At 34.2% G+C, this 23,517-nt stretch overlaps 1 protein-coding gene across 1 annotated transcript in view; it reads right to left on the reverse strand.

The window, feature by feature from the left end:
• LOC108737620 (transmembrane and TPR repeat-containing protein 1-like) overlaps positions 1-23,517 on the reverse strand; it is a 254,778-nt gene that overhangs the window by 173,279 nt on the left and 57,982 nt on the right. The window contains exon 5 of the mRNA XM_025977791.1: positions 12,063-12,252. Within this exon, the coding sequence (XP_025833576.1) occupies positions 12,063-12,252 (190 nt within the window). The remainder of the gene's footprint in view (positions 1-12,062; positions 12,253-23,517) is intronic.

The raw sequence follows: 23,517 nt of genomic DNA on the forward strand, positions 1-23,517 counted from the left end.
AGAAAGGCCACATTTTTCTTATTATGATGTACTCGTATATTTATGTTATTAAGAATTTCAAGTTAAAAATAGCGGGTATATATTTTATAAAAGTAACTTAAAAGAGGTGAGCCGTTTTTAGAGAAACTGAATCTACAAATTTTTAGAACAATGAAAAGTTCATGCTAGAGTTTGCAGTGACATTTTGTTGTAATGGAGGTAATTCTTTTATCCGTCCTTTTTCTTTCTCCATTATTTCTTTCAGTGCATGTCTGACGAAGCGAGTTCGTTCTTTAACCAGTAAGTTTCCTAGCCTAGCCATTGTAGCAGCCCAGATACATTTTAACCTTTTGCACGCTTTAGTTTTATTTCGTGGAATACATAGCAAAGCCAAGCCAAGAGATGCCTTCTTTTAACATCATTTATTCAATCCATGTAGTAGTTTCCGTACGGAAGGAAATCGCAAAGAGGGTAACTTACGAGCGGTGAAAATCCTCTTTTACGGAATATGTATTCATGACAAGCTACTCAACCCTCATTTATATTGAATGATAGCTTAAAATTTCATTTGTTTTGTTGTTTTATTTATTGAAAAATCCCTGTAATATAATCATCTGCAGACCGTTCAAAATTTAAAATCTAATTTTTCATTAATTTTTCAATTTTGTGTCGAGGCATAATTATAAGTATCTAGTATCATAAAAATACAAAAAAGGGTAATAGTAAAATGTACAACATTGTCTATATTCTACACAAAAATATCTTTTTATGAATAACACCAACAATCACTTTTAATCATTTTAACATTACGAGGGTGGATTGATAAGTTTCCGGCCTGACCAAGAAAAACAAGGTTTTTAAAAAATTTTTTAAAAAAGTCCAAATCAAAAAAAATATTTTCTTTTTTTTTTTGTAATCAAGTTTGTATTTACACATAAGAGTTTCTTTTTTCAATGGACAAATATCAATGCGAAAAATCAAAGCCAATAGCAAGCGATGTGTCAGCCTTAATGAAAGCACTTTATCAAGGTGAATTTTTTTGGTCAGTACGATGATAACATTAAGTATGAAGAGCATAGATACTGACAACGAAATGCTAATTTATCTCCCTAATCAGAAATTAAATGCTCCGGTTGTTTTTTCAAAAACTATTGTTCTGATAGCTTAAGAATTATTGACCAGAACATTAGCGAAAAAATGTGTAACAATGAAATAGACTTATTTTAGTCAATGTGTAATTAAATGCTCATTAAATGTTTTCGGATAACTACTAATTACGAATGAAATATTTTCAGTATCTTTGTCATAAATAAGCAATTTCACGGCATGGATAAAAGCACTGAAGGGGACCAAAAGAGGATTAAACAACAAAAACCACTGTTTTAATTATGTACTGATTAAGCCTTCCAACAAATTAAATCCTTTGGATTTTTAACTATTTAATTATCTATTATTCTAATAGTTGTTAAATGTAATCAATTAATATCGCTGAACAGGTGCTGTAGTTTTCTTTTCGCCTTAAAAGAACGAAATAAGAATTTAAGTTAAAAACCGAAAGTTGAAAAACGTAAAGTTCATGCTTAGATGATTATTTGTATGTTTCATGTTAAAGGTCCCGTCTTATGCGGTTTGATCTGCGAAAGTTTCATTTAGTCTTCTGTAAAGTGCTTAAAGTAATAAGGAAAAGTTCATGTTCCTAACTTTCTTCAGAAAAGCAAAGACGTTCCGGATGCACTAATGTTTATTTTATTACAATTTCTGGTGTGTTTGTTGGGTTAATTCGAAGCTTCGAATGTAATTTGGAAAGGGCCTCGCATTTTCATTTTCTCCCGCGAGCATTATGGAAATGAAATGCTTCAACATGCTGCCATTATTTTATTCGTTGGAGGTATTTTCACTTTGCAAGCTATTCCAGCGACCTCATNCGTGCTGTCAAACCTACACTAGCAAGGAGATCGGGCTGAAACTATAGCTACAAGCTATCCAAGGATGGTACTATAGAATGTCACCTCAAGGTAGGCCTTGTGGCGTCATCTCTTGGTTAGGCCGGAAACTTATCAATCCACCCTCGTATTAAGAATTTGTTTAGTATAAGCAGAAACAAAAGTCAATACAGGATCGTTTCGCGTGTGTGCGCCTATCCGCACTGATTATGCCAAGGTACGTCCTGGTATGGAGAAGGGTAGCGTCAGGACCGTCTTTAACCCACTGGAGGCCCTAGGCACATAAGGATAACGGGGCCCCAAAAAAACTATTAGATATACAAAATTCTAAATTTATTGAACAATTAATTTTGTTTTTTCCAATCACAATAAATGAATAGATAACTGCAATATAACTCAGAACAGTTACTCTAACTCAGAACAGTTACTCCTTTAGCTTTCATAAGTCAGTACTTAAAATTCTATGTTTATTGAAAAATTTTGATAAAAGTAAAATCGTCAATCAGTTGTTGTCTGTCTTTGAGCAGATCACATTCTCTGGACATTAGCGACATACTGGCCAATCTTTCTTGAAGCGTTGTACTTCTTAATTAATTATTTATTTGGAGAAACTGTGCTCCTCAACGCCATTACTTTTCAACATGCTTAAAAAGATTCTCAAAGCACTTTTTACATTTGGAAATGTGTTTTCAATTTTGTTTTGTAATAAATGGTTCATTTCCTCAAAATAAATACATATATTTATAGGTAATAAATTTTGTTTTTCGGTTGGTCGATGGATCTGGCAGAAACTAGAAAGCCCCCGTCGATTGCGGGGCCCTAGGCACTTGCCCAGAATGCCTAATGGAAACGAGGGGCCTGAGTAGCGTCACTCGTCATTAAAGTGTTGCAGGCTCCGCACTGAATAGAGTCGCAGTTACAAAAATGAATATTGCAAAATCAAGAGATCCTTCGTTAATAATATGTCCACAGTAACTTCGTCGACGGGGGCACCAGAAGGTTAGGATTCGCCAGCGCAGGAATACAATCACTATTCATTGTTTTGACCGCACAACGAAACTTGATTTATGTAGGTACTTTTATCTTTAGTTTATAAGTTTAATTTAAGTTTGTTTGTATCAAAATAAAGTCACTAGTCGACGTTTCTTTTAATGAAAATTAAAGGACTCAATCAGGAATCAAAAGAAGTCACTCATGATATTAAGTAAACGTAAAAGTGCAACTTAAGTGTTTATCATATAATACGGAGAGAGACTAAATGAGGGAAAATGGTAGCAGAAACAAGAAGAAGAGTAGTTAGTAATAAGTAAAAAAAAAATAGATACGACGAAAAGCGAGAAAACCTTCTGAAGGACGTGGTTATAGGTAATAAATAAACAGATATGAGGGAATGTAATGGAATAAATATGAATATCAAGGTAAATGAACGATGCAGTGAAATGATAAGAGAGGAAGACGTAATTATAACATTCGAAGTACACGGGAGAATTAAAAGATATGCTATAGGAAGAATGGCGGAGTGATGTTATACCGAAATATATGGTAAAAGAGGGGAATATTCAGAATGGAAAACAAAGTCTTAGCCAGATTTCACACCGAAGTAACATACTGCGTAGCGTAGCACGATACGTAGCTAGCAGCATGTAACGTGACAAAAAAGATGCAGACATGTTCACATCAAGGTAGCAATCGCATAGATGCATAGAAGATGTCGTCATTGTCGGACGAAGAATTGCTACGGTTCTACTTTGCGCCGCAATAAATAGAAGAAAAAAGCGGAAGAGGATGTGGATACATCCGTATTTATTAGAAAATGTAAATGAACACAGCGTGTTTATTATTTCAAAGCAATTGAATTTACATCCACGAAAATTTCAAAATTTTTATCGGATGGAAAGAAAAAAAACTTTTACAAAACTAGTAAAGGTAATGAAAAATAATTTGACGTTTAAAGACACCAACTACAGGAGGGCAGTGAGTGTCGAAGAACGATATAACGAAGAAAAGACTAAACTTACGAGTTCCTTTCATTATTTTTGCGACTTCATTCCAAGCTACTTCTTTGCATATCTCGGTTACTATATTCAGCAGTTGTATTGTCATACAAGCAATTCTGCTTTTCTATTTCTTGTACAAAGTGTACATTAAAATCATTCATTTTATTACCCTGATGTTTTTGGAAATATGTACTACAACTCAGATGCATTACCTCCAAACTATATTACTTCGAACCAGCAGGGCCAGGCTGCACGGAAATTACAGGTGGCAAATGTATCACCAAACCTATCTTTGCAAGTGGCAGTAGGCATGCTACGTGCCACGGCACTGTTACTTCACGTCAGTGTGTACATCACCATTCGCATAGGTGCGTTTTAAATAGTTTCGCTGCTATTTGCCACGCCACGTGCTACGTTACATGCATTTGCTACTTCAGTGTGAAATCTGGCTAAGGAATTTAAGTACTGTCGAATAAATGACGGGAGGGGAGAACTGCTACCCATCCTAACTCAATCTAACCTAAGTCCGTTCTTTTTCGGAACTCCAGCTATGTTGTATTCGTAAATAACAGGTACTTACCAGTAAACGCATAAAACGCACATTACATAAATATGAACATATCTCATGCTACATACCAAATGCAATATTAGGCAGTGGTGCGGTCTTTTTCTCCAAAATGGCATGTCACTGATGAATAGAATTCGCGGGTAATTACGGAACATTTTTCGGACGGGACGGAATTCGTGTTGTCTGAAATCGCTAAATCAAAGTCGGGACGGAATCAATGTGTGGTGATACATGCATACGACCGGCCGATCAAATTTTGTCCAGTCATTGATGCAATTGACGGAAGGGGGGGGGCAGAAACCGGCATATAACTGTAGTTAGTCACTAATATTTAACTGGCTGGTATATAGATAAGAGCATGTTATTTATGTGTTTAGGATATAATGAGCTTATAGGTTCCTACGATTAAAAATTTTGGTTCTGAAATAAATAAAAGTGACCAAAAATGTAAACAAAAGTTTAAAAAGGGTAACCAACAAATTTTTTTATCAGATTAATAAAATACATGACCACAGCAGCACTCACTTTCTTTGTGTTGTTTCTTACCGTCATCTTATGATCCTATGTAATCAAACAAAAACATTTAATATTAAAAAAGAAATTAGTAGAAAATTAATAAACGCATAAATTTTGAAAAAAATTGTATCTTTGGCCTGGACGACAGCCGAACATCCATACCAATACAATAACCGGACACAATTTAATCTGTCAGTAGTATTTGCAAAACCAAATGCTGATCACAACCATGAACATGCCACTGACGTTCCGATTCTAAGATGCACGCATCAAACTCAACTTTGGGGTGTTTCATTCCCACCAGCCAGTAATGCTGGTGGGCGGGTAGTCCCTCCGGACTATGCCGGAAGGTAGGGCGGAAGGCCCTCTTCAGCCTGCTTTCAGGAATCGTGGGAACGGGTGGGTGGTGGTTTGGGTGAGAAAGATGAGACGGACGAAATGAAGACAGAAGAGAGTGAAAGATTATTGAATATTACTGCCTCAGCATTTACCTAAGTGATCCAAGGAAATCACAGAAAAACTTGGACCAAGGCAGACGGACGCGGAATCGAACCGGCGTCCTCTCGAATGCTAAGCAATGATCTAGACCTCTAGGCCATGCCGCTCGGTACAATAACCGGACACAATTTAATCTGTCGGTAGTATTTGCAAAACCAAATGCTGATCACAACCATGAACATGTCACTGACGTTCCGATTCTAAGATGCACGCATCATTTTACCACCCTTTTTATTTCTTAGGCTAGCTGAATTTCAATGGAGAAGGAGAGGGGGAGCAATATTCAACGGACAATAATTAATGAGTTACTTGAATTTCACCGCACTGTCAATGCTGTGCAAACAGCTGGACTAAATTTAAAAAGTATAATAAATTAATAAATATATATATTAATCACATCATTTCGGTCCTATCCCTAAATGTTTCAATTTAAGCCAAATACTTGTAACTGAATTAAAATACATGCTTAATGAATCGTTTTGTATGATGTATACATAATGTACTGTGCGTGTTAATTGATCAAAAACATAATATGCTTAATTGAACATCATCTAACATTTAAAAGCCAATTGTGACAATACAAGGGCAATTAGTAGAAGTCTAGAACGTATTAGCTACCGTTTTATCACGTTGGTAGTTTCGACATGTTAACATAATTGTGTGCTATAGGATCAAGTGTGGTTTACTATCCAGCCAAACAGTCTATACCGTGGATGAGAGTAAATAAGCTTAAAATTCCATTTACACTGGCTTGTTTTGGTAAACTTCTGACCACAAATTACAAGAATTTGTTGGGAAATTCAATAATGGGAACTGATGCTCGGGTTTAGCAAAGTTTTTTAGCGATGTTCTAAAATTGAGTTGAAATACTTTAAAACTTAAAATCTCATCGGAATGTTTCCATGAATTTAATTTAATGATACAAATTTTATACGGATGCGGTTAAAAAAAATTGATAATCAGAAAAGTGCTTCTTAGAACAATCTTTTCTTTTCTTTTCGACATATGAAAGTTAAACCCTTAAAAAAGTAGAGAACGTTCGAAGAAATCAGAAAAACGTAAAAACCAAATTCAAATTGTTCCTAGCTATCAATTCTAGAGAATTGCCAAGTGTTTGACGGAGCATTAATTGAGCACGGCTCAACCGATTTGACTGATTTATTTTTTATTGTATTCATTGATTGATTGATAGGACAAGGTTTGTGTTAAAGAAAATTTTTGGAAAATTTAGGGGAAAATCCGGACATTTGGATAGTAGCTTTATACGGAAAAACCTTACCTTCATGTTATAAATTTTCCCATTTTGTTTTTGGCCAGATTTACATGAAACTTGATATTTATGCTCATTAGCATAAAATCAAACACCTATTTCAGCATTTTAAAAAATTCTACCACTGAAAAGGGGTGAAAAGCGGTTGTAGCGTTTATATGCTAGATATTTTATTTATAGTCAGATTTACTTAAAACATGATTTTAATGCTCTTTCATATAAAATTAGTGATATACAAAGGTACTTCAACATTTTAAAAAATTCAACCTCTGCAGAAAGCTGAAAGGGGTTTGCAAAGATTGCATGGAACATTATTATTTTTGGTCTTGAAACTTGGTTTTTAAAAAATTCAACCTCCAAAGGGGTTGAGATTTTTGTTTGGGACATATTTTATTTGTGGTTGAGTTTACTTGAGACTTGGTATTCATGCTTTTTGATTAATCAAATGAAAAGAAGTTGTAACGTTTCCATTGGGTATATTTTATTTGTAGTCGGATTTACTCGAAGGTGGCTCTTAATACTCATTGTTGAAATCAAGCAAATACGTGTTTTGGCAATTTTTAAAAATCAACCCTTAAGGATGAAATGTTGTTGCTACGTTTTTATTTGAAATCCAAGATGGCGACATTACCTAAAATTAAAACTTTGTAGAGGTGAATTGGGAGTAAAAGGTTTTACGGAGAAACAATATTAATTTCTGCGAGCGAAGCCGCGGATAAAAGTTAGTATTCAATAATAATGGTAAATGTTATTCTTTGTTTTTGTAAGGTTTTTTTAGTCCACGAGAAATAAGTTATCTGCCTGCGCTGAAGAAGAGATCACTAACACCTTGTTTGTACTGTATGAATCAATTTGCTTAGCACGGGGTAGACCAAATAAGGCATATAATTTTTTTATTCAAACGTCAAAAAAATTAAACAATAATTTATATTTTTTTTATTTTTCAGTGTAATCGAGCCCTCAATAATAAATGTTTGAAGGAGTGACCCAATGATGCTGTTACACTAATCGTTCATTATATACGTACCAATTTTAACGTAATATTTTCTTTTTTTTTTTGTAATCAAGTTTGTATTTACACATAAGAGTTTCTTTTTTCAATGGACAAATATCAATGCGAAAAATCAAAGCCAATAGCAAGCGATGTGTCAGCCTTAATGAAAGCACTTTATCAAGGTGAATTTTTTTGGTCAGTACGATGATAACATTAAGTATGAAGAGCATAGATACTGACAACGAAATGCTAATTTATCTCCCTAATCAGAAATTAAATGCTCCGGTTGTTTTTTCAAAAACTATTGTTCTGATAGCTTAAGAATTATTGACCAGAACATTAGCGAAAAAATGTGTAACAATGAAATAGACTTATTTTAGTCAATGTGTAATTAAATGCTCATTAAATGTTTTCGGATAACTACTAATTACGAATGAAATATTTTCAGTATCTTTGTCATAAATAAGCAATTTCACGGCATGGATAAAAGCACTGAAGGGGACCAAAAGAGGATTAAACAACAAAAACCACTGTTTTAATTATGTACTGATTAAGCCTTCCAACAAATTAAATCCTTTGGATTTTTAACTATTTAATTATCTATTATTCTAATAGTTGTTAAATGTAATCAATTAATATCGCTGAACAGGTGCTGTAGTTTTCTTTTCGCCTTAAAAGAACGAAATAAGAATTTAAGTTAAAAACCGAAAGTTGAAAAACGTAAAGTTCATGCTTAGATGATTATTTGTATGTTTCATGTTAAAGGTCCCGTCTTATGCGGTTTGATCTGCGAAAGTTTCATTTAGTCTTCTGTAAAGTGCTTAAAGTAATAAGGAAAAGTTCATGTTCCTAACTTTCTTCAGAAAAGCAAAGACGTTCCGGATGCACTAATGTTTATTTTATTACAATTTCTGGTGTGTTTGTTGGGTTAATTCGAAGCTTCGAATGTAATTTGGAAAGGGCCTCGCATTTTCATTTTCTCCCGCGAGCATTATGGAAATGAAATGCTTCAACATGCTGCCATTATTTTATTCGTTGGAGGTATTTTCACTTTGCAAGCTATTCCAGCGACCTCATCAAGTTTCAAATCGTATTTGCTACTTCATAAAAGCGCTTGGAGTGAACAAAAGAAAGCCGTTTATTCCATAAGGCCGCTACTGATCCTTTTCCTGAACTAATTGAATGACACGGGTAGATGAACGATAATATGTTTGGGAAACAATATACCTACTTATTGACGTTTTTTGGGCAGCAAAACATAAACATGCACTTCGATTTTACGCTAAAAAAAAAAAAAGAAAAAACAAAATAATGAGCCACTAAACATGTTAAAATTGAAACTTTGTTGCGAAATGAAGTTAGCAATTTTTCACTGGACAGAGTAAATTGTGTTACGTGTTCATTTTGTGTTGATAATTAAATCATTTTTGCTAAGGTAGATTTGATTTTGAAGTAATTCATAAATGTAATTCGTTAAAAACAGAAATGCAAAAATGTTGTAATAATATACATATATATTAACAATTTTAGAAGACTTTTGTAAAGTTTTCAATAGATAAAAGTGAATTAATTTTTAAAAGCAACTAATGAAATTATCTGTAGTCATCATCATAAGGTCGTCAGTTCTAAGACTGGTTGAACACGTAGCTCAGGATAGGAATGAGTGGAGTTTCCTATCCTGAGCTAAACTTCACATTTCCCTAAAACTAGAACAACCCACATCCTTAACTATTTGCGAACAGTTATCTAATCTAAGTCTACCTCTCCCCCCTCCTAATTCCTGTTTCGGCCTCTAATATGTCTCTAACTAGACCTTCATGCCTGAGGTGTCTTACCAATCTATCTCGCCTATTTCTTATTGACTTCTATAGAGTCATCTATTTTCCTATTATTTCTAACACCTCTTCATTTCTAACCTTTTCTATCCACAGTATCGTTATCATTCGTCTGTAACACCACATTTCGAACACTTTTAACATTTTCTTTTCCGCCGCGCTCCTTATCTGTGGTGGTAAAAATTAATGCACTTCAAAATATACATACATATCATTTAATATAAAGAAGCCTAAGGCTGATATGAAGTATCTTTTTCCTCTTTTATGGTTCCATTCCCGAGAAACAATATATTAATCGTTAAAGCGGGATTGTTAGAATATTTTAAGACATTAATTAAAAGACTTTTAGATGGGATTATGAAATATTGCAGAATACATTCTTGTATAAAGATATTGTTTATGTCATCAGCAGAAGAAGCGTAGGTACATGGTGAAGGCAGTTCTTAATGTATGCTGACAGTAACGCAGAAACTCTTTGTACCTAAGTTAACTACACTTGACGTCGACAACACCAAAGGCAAAGAGAAACTTGAGGATGTTGTGTTCAGACACTCAAATGGTCGTAGCAGACAGTGGCGAACGTGAACTCACATTGGGGAGTTCAAACCGAAGTAGGGCTCAAACGTGTGGAAGTACATAACAGCCAAGAGCGGACACTTGACCTAATTTCCTTTTACACATTTAATGTGATTAATAAAAAACGAAAGCCCTCGAATAAATGAAAACTGAAAAATGTAGGTACCGCTACATTAAAAATTACAGAGCAAACAACGATGAAAGGGAATTAAATCTGCTTTGCTACAAGGTGATTAAACAGATCGACAGACACAGAATAGGGATTGCAAATTAAACAGTATCGAAGATGTGACATACCTATCCAAGGCAATATCTACCAGATTTAAAAGGATATGTTGCATAAGAAATTCATCATTGTGTAATTTCATTTATAACAAAAATATAAACAAAAATGTAGAACTAATAATACAGTTGCTGTATAGTGACGTCACTGCCTTGTGTCTTCTTTAACCATGACAGCGTGAGAGAAGAATAAAAATAGCGACAGTGTTTTTAAAAAAATGGTCAGACGTAAGTCGTACTCGCACACTGGAAATTCCTAAGGGGATGTCCATAGAACGTATGACTCTGTATAGAGGCAGACGCTATTCTGAAGTATTTGCGGCATGTGGGCGGAGAAGTTGATACCCGATCAATGTGTATTTTCATTGTTAGAAAAATGAAAGTTTATGTAAGAACGTTTAAGTTATTTGTCAAACATTTATCAAAACTACCTTACTCGGAATTGATTCTATTTCATTAGCGCGTCATAAGGCAGTGTATCAATAAATTACTAACCAAACCGAAGAAGCTTATAAAAAAAGAATATCTACTAGATGACGATGTATTGCCTATATTTGAAAATATACCTAATTTTATATTAAATTAGGTAAAGCAACCTTTCGCTGCGTCATGGACAGTGCATACTATCACAAACTAGAAATGTAAATAGAACCTTATTTCTAATGAGTCAAAAATGTTTAAAAAAGCACTTATTTAAAGGGACAGTGGGATATTCGTCACAGACTTTTACTGTATTATCAGTCATTCAAGCACAGGGTTAACAGTCGAGTCAATGTTTCTGAAGTGCACAATATAAATGCAGCGAAATCTGTCCTTCACGCATTTCGCGATCCAGGATATTTTAAAATACTTCTAACTGTAACATTTCATGTTTGGCGAGGACCTTACAATATGTAACACTAGGACTTCGTTATTATAAGTAAATGTTTGTGGGAGACCGTCGTACTGTTAAGGTCGGATCTTTCGTGCCCTAGAATTATGTCGCAGTTCGAGAGGAAAAATAGCACTTATTTGAGTGTATGTGCGGTGAGCAGATGGGCAATGAATATTTGACTAGCTATGTACTGGAGAGTAATTGCGAGTAGTTTGAATCATTGGAGTTTTTTCACACACCCGTGTAACGTCTTCAAGACTTTTTGTGGTACTTCAGATAAAGATTATTCTATATTGTCAACGGTGAGCGGAAATTTACCAGAAAGTAGACATAGGAAAAGAATAATTTAGTGAGTGGCACTTATGGAAGAAAGTAGTAGAAGTAAAGAAGAAGGAAAAGGACCGATAAAAAGTGGGCTTAGAGACGTCAGATAAGAGGAAGAAATTAAAAAAAGAAAAGTTTGCAGCCTGGAAGAAGAAAAGAAGGAATAGAATAGAAAAGAATTAAAAAAAATTGTTACTGAGATGGACAAATTGGATGTGTTATTGAAATTAGTAGAAGAAGTAAAAGAGAAAAAACCAAGAAAAATGGAGTTTGCTTGATTTTCTTTAGAAACATTTTATCTTCCCGAATCACCATAAGTGTCATTTATTTAAGTTTTAACTTGGTAATTATAGTTGGTCTTGAACAATCCTATACATTTAGTAATGATCACATGAATAGTACTTACTTCAAAATCCATTAAACTTCTTATTACCAATAGTAGCGCACAGATGAAAAATAGGAATGTCACTAAATTTCTTGAATCGGTGACTGAAGTTACTAATGGAATTGATCCCATCTGCCAATCATGCGAAAGAGTTGCAGGGCACAGAAGCAGCCACCAGTTAAATGCCGCTAGATAGCAGAATGTAAGAAATCTGGAACAAAAATATATGAGATGTAGTTACGCTATGCGTAAGTATTAATGTTAGGGTCGCTAAAATAATAAAAAAAGGGAGCACTGCTATCATTTAGAAATATTATATTAAAATAAGTAGGTACCCTCTAGGAAGCATAAAAACATATTTCAAAGTTATTAAAGGAACTTAAACTTGGCAAATTTTTTATTAAAATGTTAAAAACTGATAAATGTTTTGAATAGTGTTTTTTGGAAGGAATAAATTATTGGCACGAAGTTTCTTGTAACGGCAAGGAACTAACCAGAATGATTAGCGTTGCTACAGATGAATTCCTTTTTATCCCCTGCTTGTTTTACCGCAATTTTAACCTGAACTCAAAGGACCAACAACTATAATTAAAAGTTATATTATAAATTAAATAAAAATCCTGTTTTCTTTAAGCGGTCTCTAAATTCCCTGTGTCTAGAGAAATCTACCTAAGTCTGACAACGTTGACCAAAAATCTAACGTTGTTAGTAGATATCTCTTTTCCTTTTATTTACTTATTGCAGAGAGAAAAAGAGACAGCTGATGAGGTACATTCGATTCTGGTGAATATAACCAATCGGAGTCACTTTCTAAATACCGAATTTTTTCGCTTTATATTCGCTCTTTCTTAACTTTATCTTCCCTTACTATCCAGTATTCTTGTTTAACATTTATTTTCATACAATACTATTTTGTCATTTCATTTTATTTAAAGCTATCTCTAACTACTACTTACTACATGCCAATACTGTTATATCATCTGCACATCTATGCATAATAATATTTTGCCCCCGTATATCTAAGCTTACAGTTGTGCTGTCTTTAATGATGTTGATTGCGTCTTCGATGTATATATTAAAAAGTAACGGTGTCAGTATGCATCGCTGTCTGACTCCCTTCTTAATATTTACTTCTCTATGTTGCAGCTCCAGCTCCTATAACTGCCTGTTGCTCTTTATACAAACTATCCTTGTCGTGGTACAATATTGTCAATAGCCTTTGAATCATGTGCGTGGTAAGAGTATATGAGGATGTAGCGACATGAGCATTTTTGTCTAATGCTGTCCCTATGATCACATTATGCATACAAATCTCATACGTGCCTATTGTAATGTTCGTGGGTTTAACAAAATTACTACTAAACTTAGGTTATGAATTATTCTATTTATTTACACTACTGTTGATATATAACTATTCACTGAGCTATTTATTTCACTGCTATCATTGTCAATTTATTTCTCGATTCATTTCTGCAACGGTAATTTATTTCTCCTTACCTCGGCGATCGTCGCTTCCCTTAAATACTCTTTTGTTTACTTTCTGGAAACATCCGGATAGTTTATTTTTTTCTTTGAACTGTTTAGATGCTTTCCCAGAACACAGGTACGACACACACATTTATAAATACGGCGCACATGAAGAAAGGCGCCCGAGGCTAGTCAGCGAATCGATAAGCCGTTCACGCACATGTGTGCACGATCGCACACAAACACACTCGTGCTCGCTACAGTATACACGAACACTATGAAATATTTTTCTATAATACTATAAATACTTCTATCTCTGAAGCTCTTCCCTATATTTTTAAGTATATTTAATATTTTGTTCCATTTAACATTGTCAAAAGCGTTTTAGAAATCTACAAATCTTTTCTATTGTTTTTTCTATTGTTACCCGTAAAATTAGAATGGGTTCCCGCGTTCCTCTATTTCCTCTAAACCCAAACTGATCTTCCTCTAATAGTTCTTCCGCCCTTTATTCCATCCTCCTCTGTACAATTCTAGTCGGGATTTTTGACGCATGGAAAGTTATGCTAATTATTCTAAAACTTTCTCTCTTTGTGGGTATGGTTACTACTACGTTCCGTTTATAAAGCTATGGGACTTTCCCCGTCTTGTAAATGTGACTAACTAGCTTGAATATACGATCTCTAACCTCTTGTCCTGCATGTTTTAAAATTTCTGTCTGTATCCTATCTACACATGGCTCCTCATTATTCTTTAACTCTTCTCTCATAATGGGATAAGCTAACTCATCTATATCCACACTATCTTCCTTCTTTAATATATCTTTGAGCTCATGACCTGCGTATAGGTACTCTAAATATTCTATCCACTTGTCCTTTCCTTATTTTCTACCAAAATGAACCCTGCCTCATTTCTTATATTATTACTACTTTACCCTATATCTCTTAAATTCCCTAACATTTCTATTTCCTAATACAAAAGAACCTGCTATTGCAGAGTTTTTACCTTATTACTGCGTTGAAGTTTCCTACAACTACTAGGTTTCCCTCCCTTTCACTAAGCTTAACATGTCTTCCATTACAACATCAACTGCTTCTACGTTTTCATCATTATAAGATGATGTAGGCATGTAGACCTGCACTATTACCGTTTTTACCGGCTTCGAGTTTAATTTAACCATGAGTATCCTATCGCTTTTTTGTAAATAACTTTCTTGACTTTGCCCTGCTTTCTCACGCATTGCAATACCTACCCCCGAATAACCTTCCACCGATTCTGTATGTACTCTTCTAATGCCTCCACTCTAGAAGTCTCCAGCTTTAGGCCAACAGACTGCATTAATGCCTACCGATCTTCATGATCTCTGCCATCCTGAGTATTGAAAGAGCTGCTGTTCTCTTTCAGGGAGTTAGTATGGTTTCTCTTTCGGTCCAGTTCCCTTAATCATCGAAACTCGCAAGCCGATTCACCCACTGTAGTTTGTACAAGAGCTTCGTCAAGGTTCATGTTCCCTTGGATCGAAGTGGTTAGTTATTTAAGCAAAATACAAGTTTCAAACTTCCTAAAATATACAACTTCTGTTTGTATATTGGGTTAAAAGATAAAAGTTTTTATACATGATTTAGTAGTCAAAGGCAAATTCTTGAATTGAAAGGTAGTAGTGTGCTTGTATCGCACTTATGCAATGTGCCACAGGGGCTGTCGGCCATAAATAATATGTCAGTTCTTGAACCGTATCGGGTAAGGTAGAAATGCTTAGGAGAAAAGAATCTGTTACAATTTTCTACTGCAGATGTAATTTGTATCGGCAATAAATCGTCGAGAAAGCTAAAATTTTTTGAACTAACAAATGTTTTGCAAAATTTGTATTAAATAATAAACGAACTAAATACTTTCTTTTATAACACACAACTTATTAAAACTTGGAGCATTTTGTTGTCTGAGTAGGTACTATTATTTAATTAAAATTTTCAAAGTGTATCACTTATGTCTGCGGGCAATTTCAAGATCATTTAGGATTCACATTTTACCCACTATGAAAATGTCATTATTGGAAATTTGTATTTAATTTTGTTTTTTAAATAAACTGAGAAACGGTTAATTATACTTATTATTATCCAACAATTACAGGCACAAATTATGAAAAATAAATACAAATGTGGTAAAGATAATTTCGCCATTTCCAAAAACTCACAAAATGAATTAGAATTTCAGTTTTTCTTACTGGTTCATTACTTAGGTACCTATTTATCAAGAAATGATTACGCTATTCTGACTTCTCTGTAGCTAGCATCCCAGCTGAACTTTACTATCCTTTCATTGAGAAAAAAAGGTCATGAAGGCAAAGCAAGCTTAACTATTTTTAATATGAAGTTATGAGACCTACAAATTAAGCATTTTATTAGTTGTCCATTTTCGCAGTAGCAGTAGTATGACACACTTTGCTCCAAGCGGTCTTGCCGTTGAGATTGGAAGAAAATGTTTCCAATAAAAAATGTCCCTGGTGAAATGATCCATCTGCGGAAAATAATTTCAGAGATGGCGGACTTCCGGATATACCGGAAGTATACATCAGCTGCCTTATTTTAAATGCAACACCCTGTATATTATTACATTTTTTAATTCAGCATCGATTTTAATGTCCAGTTTATTAAGCATAGTTTTTGCCTGCGTGGTACCTTTTTGGAGTTATTTAGTAATTTCTAGAAAATTGGACGTTTGTAGTACCTTACAAAAATTTTAATATCTCGGCAATTATACTCGATAAAAAGATGCGGCTTTTGCTATTAAAAAGACTATGAAACGCACTTGGCTTTCCATCAATTCCCTTTCGATTTTATTAAGGTTTATTAGGTTCTACGCTTTTCAAAATAATTGCGATTTATTAATTATTTTGTAATATGCAGAGGAAACGGATAGATCCTAGGCGGCATGGGTTCATAGCCGAACATACATGCTGTCATGTTTAATTATTGATAAAATTACTTAAACCCAACACCACACAAACAATTAATGTCATAAAAGATTGCCGTAACTCCACGAGCAGAATTTTCTCAAAATGAAAATGAACAGTTTACAACAACCGCGATACATATTTAATAATTAATTGTAAATAAAGTTCGTTCCAAATATTGTTTATATTGGAGTTTTATTCACTTCGACAATTTTGAAAAAATTCTGTTAATGAAATCACGGCGATCTTTTATGACAGTAATTGTATATCTTAATAAAATCGAAAGAGAATTTAATTTTGTATCCAACGATGTCGAAATGAACATAGCTTCCCATTTGAAAAAAATGAGTTATTGAGAACACCTAAAATTTGAAAATTAATAGTGTTTTTTAATGTGGTTTGAAGGAAATTTTTACAAATAAAAGTGAAGTGTGTTTCATGCTCTTTTCAACAGCGAAAGCCGCATTTTTTTGCGAGATACTAAAATTTTTGTAAAGTACCACAAACGTCAAATTTTTTAGAAATTACTATATAACTCCAAAAAGATACCGCGCAGGCAAAAGGTATGCTTAACTAACTGGACATTAAAATCGATGCTTAATTTAAAAATGTAATAGTATACAGGGTGTTCCGTTTAAAATAAGGCAGCTGGTGTATATATATATCCGGAAGTCCGCCACCTCTGAAATTATTTTCCGCAGGTGGTCAGGGTCATTTTTTATTGGAAACATTTTCTTCCAATTTCAACGGCAAGAGCGCTAGAGAGTAAGGCGCGCTTAATGGAATACTGCATTGGATAACAGCCAGATAATTGCCTTACATGCACCGGGGGCAATACACTATATTAGGTATGTTTAATATAATTATAAGTGCCTTTTCCGCAGACCTCAGTGCCATATAAGCCGTTGGAGTAGGCGCATGCGTTTTGTTTGTGTGAACAAAATATCCCGCGATGAAGCTTTGATAGACGAATATATTATATTGATAATAAGGATAGCGCAGGGTCGTGTCGCCTTTAATAAAAAGAAGTCACTTCTATGCTCGCGAACGGTTAATTTAGAAATTCGAAACAGCTTGTTAAAAGTGTATGTTTGGAGCATGATACGGGTGTGAAATATGGACATTGAGCGCGGCGGAAAAGAAATGATGAGGATAACGTGGATAGAAAAGGTTAGAAATGAAGAGGTATTAGAAAGAATAGGAGAACAAAGGACTCTTTGGAAGTCAATAAGAAATATACGAGATAGGTTGATAGGACACCTTCTCAGGCCATTACAGGCAGAAACAGGAGTTAGGAGGAGTAATGGTAGACTCAGATTGGATAACTGTTTATAAATAGTTAAGGATGTGGGATGTGCTAGTTTTAGGGAAATGCGAAGTTTAGCTCAGGATAGGAAAGAGTGGAGGTAAGTGTCCAACCAGTCTTAGGACTGACGACCTTATGATGATGAACTGATTTCCATTGAATATTTTTACTATTGATTTTAGTTTCAGACAGCTCTTTGTTTCGTTGCATGAATTAGAGTTTATATTGCACTGTTTATTATGTTATGATAAATAGTTTTTATTTAAATAAAAAGGGCATGTATCCGTATCAAAAAGGATAGTCGCCCTATTTATTTTTACGGATAGACGTTCCAAGTATCTGCAACTACAAATTCTTCATTCAACGAAGACAGATTTTTTCGTTTGGTGTTGTTTCCAACTCATTATGACTATAACTTATTTTAAATAAAAAACAGCAAGTTTTTCATGCGTTCAATCTAGGTAAGCAAAATGTTTCTCAAATATAAACGAAAACTAGGCGCACCACACCGTATCACTTGCGTTCGAGAAACTGGATAACAAAGCTAAAAGCACTCAACAAAATATCTGGAATTTGCGGAATATTTGGTGATAATTAATGGTTATGTCAAAATTGATGTTGTTCTATCTTTAAGATAAATAATGATAATTGATTAATATCGTGACTTACCTAATTTAAAGTTTGGTGACTATTTTTGTTGTAAGTACATGTTTCTATAATTTAGTTTTAGTTTAGTAAATTAGTTTCTATTTAAAAAACTAATTGTGAGACGTATATCACTGCACGAGGCAAGTATCCTTCAAAGCATTTTTAACGTTAGGCTACTATCCGCTACAGTAAATAATTCTCCATATGTTGAGAGGTCAAATAAAACAGGATTTACCCAGAGCCAATATTGTGTTAACAAAAATAAACTACTGTAAAAAAAAGAACCTATGTTTTGATATACAGATTGCATTATTCTTAGTAAGTACATATATTTTCTAATAAGCTTTTTTGAAAAGTTGGGCAACTATCCGGCGTTTACCATTTTCATACGTTTGATCAGCTGTATATTTCGGTTCTTATCTTGATATGCGTTTAAGTTACTTCAAGATTTGTTTAATAATCCCAAAATTGTAACGAGCATCCTCTCCCTCACAGTAGATCTACTGTGTAAGATGTATTTTGGTCAAAATAAGCGAGAAGAACGCCTGGAAAGCGAAGGTAATTTTATTTTGGGGTTTACGAACACGAACGATTTCTGAACCAATACTCAGTTGCTGTCGCTAATACTAACTCCCTAACTCCACCAAGTAAGACGAACAGCACATTCGTCATGTCATGAAGAAAATAGAAGTATCTTTTTCACGAATAATCATCCAAAAAGACATCTGTCAGTGGTCTGAATGATTTTGAGAGAAAAGGGGAGGCTTTTGAAGAGAAACTTTTTATGTAAAGCCAAGAGGTAGGGTTGCTGAGTATATTTAGATTGACAGTAAATTCGTTTGAATTTACTCCGGTATAAGTCGGGTGCGCCGAAAGGGCTTGTGCTGAAGCCGACTTTTCCAAAAGATTAATAATTCAGGTATCATATATATCCACGTTAGTAAAGACCCAGAGATCGATTTTGTATAATTTTGAATAAGTGGCGGTTTTCTCTTATAGTCATTTCGTCCAATTTTAATGTATTGTACCTACAACTGTTTTTCCCAATTTCGCCAATAAAATGCAAACTTTTTTCAACTATAACTATCGTATTTATTTTTTAAATTAAAACACGAGCGTCAACGCTTCGGTAATGTTTTCTGGGCTCGAGGCAGCTGATCGTATTTGAAATTTACTTTATTGCCTTATGACTTAAGAATAAATTTGTTGGTAATAAGAAGAGGAAAAAAATATACTACCCATGGAGTAAAAATGTGTTACTACATATCTACCTTGGATGCAATAATGTCGATAGCCCGATTCGAAACTGAATCGATTTCAATCGGAAATAATCAAGTCTACTATTTCTTTGAACGACGTCGTATACACACAAACGCTCTAAAGCTTTTAACTTTAAAGCAGTTTCCAATTATGAAGAAAGTCTTGAAATGAAGGGACATGGACCGCCTAAAGTTCAATTTAATGTAAACAACAAAAAAACAGAAGTAAAGATATCAATCGGTACTTCAATGAATCTACTCCTTATACGAATAGATTTGCGGTTGTGATGTGAAAAATACGTTGTTTTTGTTATACCTGTTATTATTTTCTGAAGGCTCTTTGTGGATAAAAATTGTGTTGTCAGATTGAAAATATTCGAAACAATGCGCACATTAAATTTTTAAATCTTTTATAGGTGTATATATTAGCGTTTACCATATTTTCTAAAATTTGTAATTGACCACAAGGAACCAACCTTAGTGGAATAAATAAAAATGAAAAGTACGTAGTTATGCAAGTATATATTTTATTCGCAACATTACTACTACTACTACTACTTATTGTCGACCTCATTCGGTGAAAAGCTGATGTGTTGCATTTAATCATATAAACCTCCCACAAGAGATGTGATTATATTGATACGGCACGAATTTAATATTTGGAGCAATATTAACAGTAGGTTTTGTTCATACATCCACCAATGATTCCTATTTTACTATTCTGATATTCCGATTTGTTCTAATTCTACAGCGAAATTGTATTAATTTGACAAATATTTAAAAATTATCTTACGTACTATCTTCTCCGATGACACATTAAGATATTTTCAAATAAAAGCAGATATAAAGGGATGAAATGTTCTATATTAATTGTTTAATTCCACCGACGTTCTGCCCTCTAATATAGAGCTTTTCCAAGGTAGAGTACTTAGTTAGGAGACATTGGAATTCTTAAAAAAAAATACTAAGGTATATTAGCTTAATTTATTAATATTGATTTTTGATATCGGTAATTTTACCTTACCTCATGCGTCATGTCATGTCAGTTTTTTAGTATGTACAAGTGTTTACGCTTTGAAAGTGGTAAAGGTTCAATGTTTAACATCATCAGCTATTCTGGTTTACGTCTTTTGGTAGTTATGTTATTTGTTAGGGTGTATGGTGTGTTTAATTTATTATAAGTGTCATTATCATGGACACGTACCCAACTACTTGGAAGTTAGTAATCCTCATTCCGGTTATCCACAGAGATCCTGCTGGGAGAAGCCGCGCTAATTCAGTGGTATGGATGCTCTTGTAGTCTATTTTCTATTCGTGGTTAATAAATTGCTTCCTATTTCTTATTTTTTTTTGTTTATTTTTTTAATAATTTCTTCTTTTATGGATCGTAAGGTTACGGTTACTTCGTGAGTGCTGTTGTTGCCGTGTGTCACTACTACTACTACTACTGCGGAATAGAGGGATACATTAGGGGATGACTGTAGACGCTTATTTATATTGTCGTAAAAGTCGTATTAGTGCTACTCTTCCATGAAAACGTGTTTGTACAATAACTGAGTTGTAAATCAATGGTGCGAAGTGGCTACTCTATAAAATATCCAGTTTCGATGGTTCGCACCAGTATTGAAGTCGGTAAAAAGTGTGCTTCGTTTACACAGTGTAAGTATAATTTTCATATAAAAACACGAAAAACACATTTTATAGTTTATAAGATCAAAAGGAAGTGTTATAATTTAACGCCTCCATTGGACTACTGCCTTTGAAAGACTAACACATAAATAAAAGGGTGAACAATATTTCACCTATCGTAACTTGGACGATAGTGAGATTAGCCAAACTGTATACTCTGTGGATGAGTACATTTTGTATCTTGGTGAGGAAAAGCCATTTCAAGATAGCAGAAGAGAGTACTCATCTGATTTGGGAAGTGAAAGTGTTAGCTTTGAAGTCATTTGAAGCCTCCTCAAAGGTAAAAGAGCCTGAACAAGTTACACAAGATTAGAAGATTAGGGAGCTACTTTGCAGCGAAATGAACAGGAATTGTTTTGTCCCAAGAGTATATTTGTCCCTGGAATACACGAATTTGACCAATGTGAAAGTGATTTGAAGAATGATAGCTTGGCTCCGGAGTCAAAAGGAGTATTAGATTATTTTCTAAGCCTGTTCTAGGAAGAAATAGTAAATATAATTGTTAAAGAAGGTATGCTGCCTAGCCGAGGGCTAAAAATTGGGAAGATATTAATCTTTCAGAAATGTATGTTTTCCTTGCAATAACTATAATATCACTCGTCAAGAAACTTGAAATAAAGGAGTACTCGTCTCAGGATGATTTGCTACGCCAATTTTTCGTACTTTTGTAATAACGAGGATGTGTCGCTGAATGATCGTCTGTATAAAATTGACCAGTTATTGCAGAAATTGAAAATTTCAGAACCAATTTTATCCCCTCCAGAACTTATAGTTATGGATGAGATTGTGATATTGCTCAAAGAAAGGTTGAGTTTTAAACAATATATTAAGAATAAAAGATATCGCTTCAGAATAAAATTTCTACACATTCTTTGTGACTGTGAAACGGATATCGTTTTAGATTTCATCATATATACGGGTAAAACAACCAGTGTAAGCCGAAGAGAATCAGGATGCGCAAGTTACGGGAGCAACTGTTGCAAGACTATTAGGCACTAAATTACGGATAACTTTTATACAAGCCCTTCTCTGTCAAAAACAAAACAAGCTATTGCGGCATGGTACGACAAAACCGAAAACAAATGCCATTATTTGAGAAGCTAAAAACTGATGAATTCGACTGAAGAAGCAGCGAAATCATGCTAGTGCTGAAATGGATGATGTGGTAATAATAATAACAATGCACGAAAGTAAAATTGTCACTTCCTAAAATAAGCAGGGCTACAACAGAAAATATAAAGAATCCCTTATGCATCGTAGAGTACAAGATTATCAGTAGCATTGATTGCAGTCATAAATCAATAAAATGGTATGGCATCACGTAGTCGACTTTTAAAAGTAATCTTGCTTAATAATTTTTACCTTTACTTTCTTTTGGAAGTTTAGTTCTAAGTTTTTTATTACATATTTAGCATTTAAATCTTTAGTTTCTACAATTCAATATCTTTTAAAGAGAACAAGGTTTACCTGTAAAACTGAAAGAAAACAGAATTTAGTCGCTAAACAAAACTCGGGCACTACCCTTAAAAAAAAGATAAAAGCCCAAAAAATTTTAAAATACTTTGGGGTAGCAAAATGAGTTGGTTCTTGAGTCTACCTAATCACCTAGACAGCTCAAAGTTCTCTTTATATAAATGAACAGCAGATCAAGATGATAAATATATATCAAAATAATAATCAAATATAAAAAATATAACGGGCCCCTGGGGTTCAAGCCATGTGCAAAAATCCCAGGGAGGTAGCATGGTTTCCACGCCCAGCTTCCAAAATTGCGCGATCATCCGAACAGCGATTCCCAGCTTCGAACACACCAGCGAGTGCAATAAGTCGCTCCCTCAGAGTAGTAGATAGGATTCAGGTAACGCGCTTTTCTACCAAGGAAAACCCGTTACCCATTGACATTATTTTAGTTAAAAATGTTTTACGCGCTTAATTTCCCTATTAAACGTCTAATGTACCACTCGGTTTGAAGAACCCTGTATGTAAACATGCAAGCTCCACACCTAAAAGATTTGCGTGCCTTAGGACATATCTTCTTGTTGGTTACGCCAATGACTTCCACTTCGTTTATATGGATTATTAAAATTATTGCGCTCTTCATTCTCCTTTTGTAGTAATCGTTAAACTGCCACAGTGTCGCAGTATTTAATAAAG

Source organism: Agrilus planipennis, unplaced genomic scaffold (genome assembly GCF_000699045.2).
Source record: "Agrilus planipennis isolate EAB-ADULT unplaced genomic scaffold, Apla_2.0 scaffold87, whole genome shotgun sequence".
Lineage (NCBI taxonomy): Eukaryota > Metazoa > Arthropoda > Insecta > Coleoptera > Buprestidae > Agrilus > Agrilus planipennis.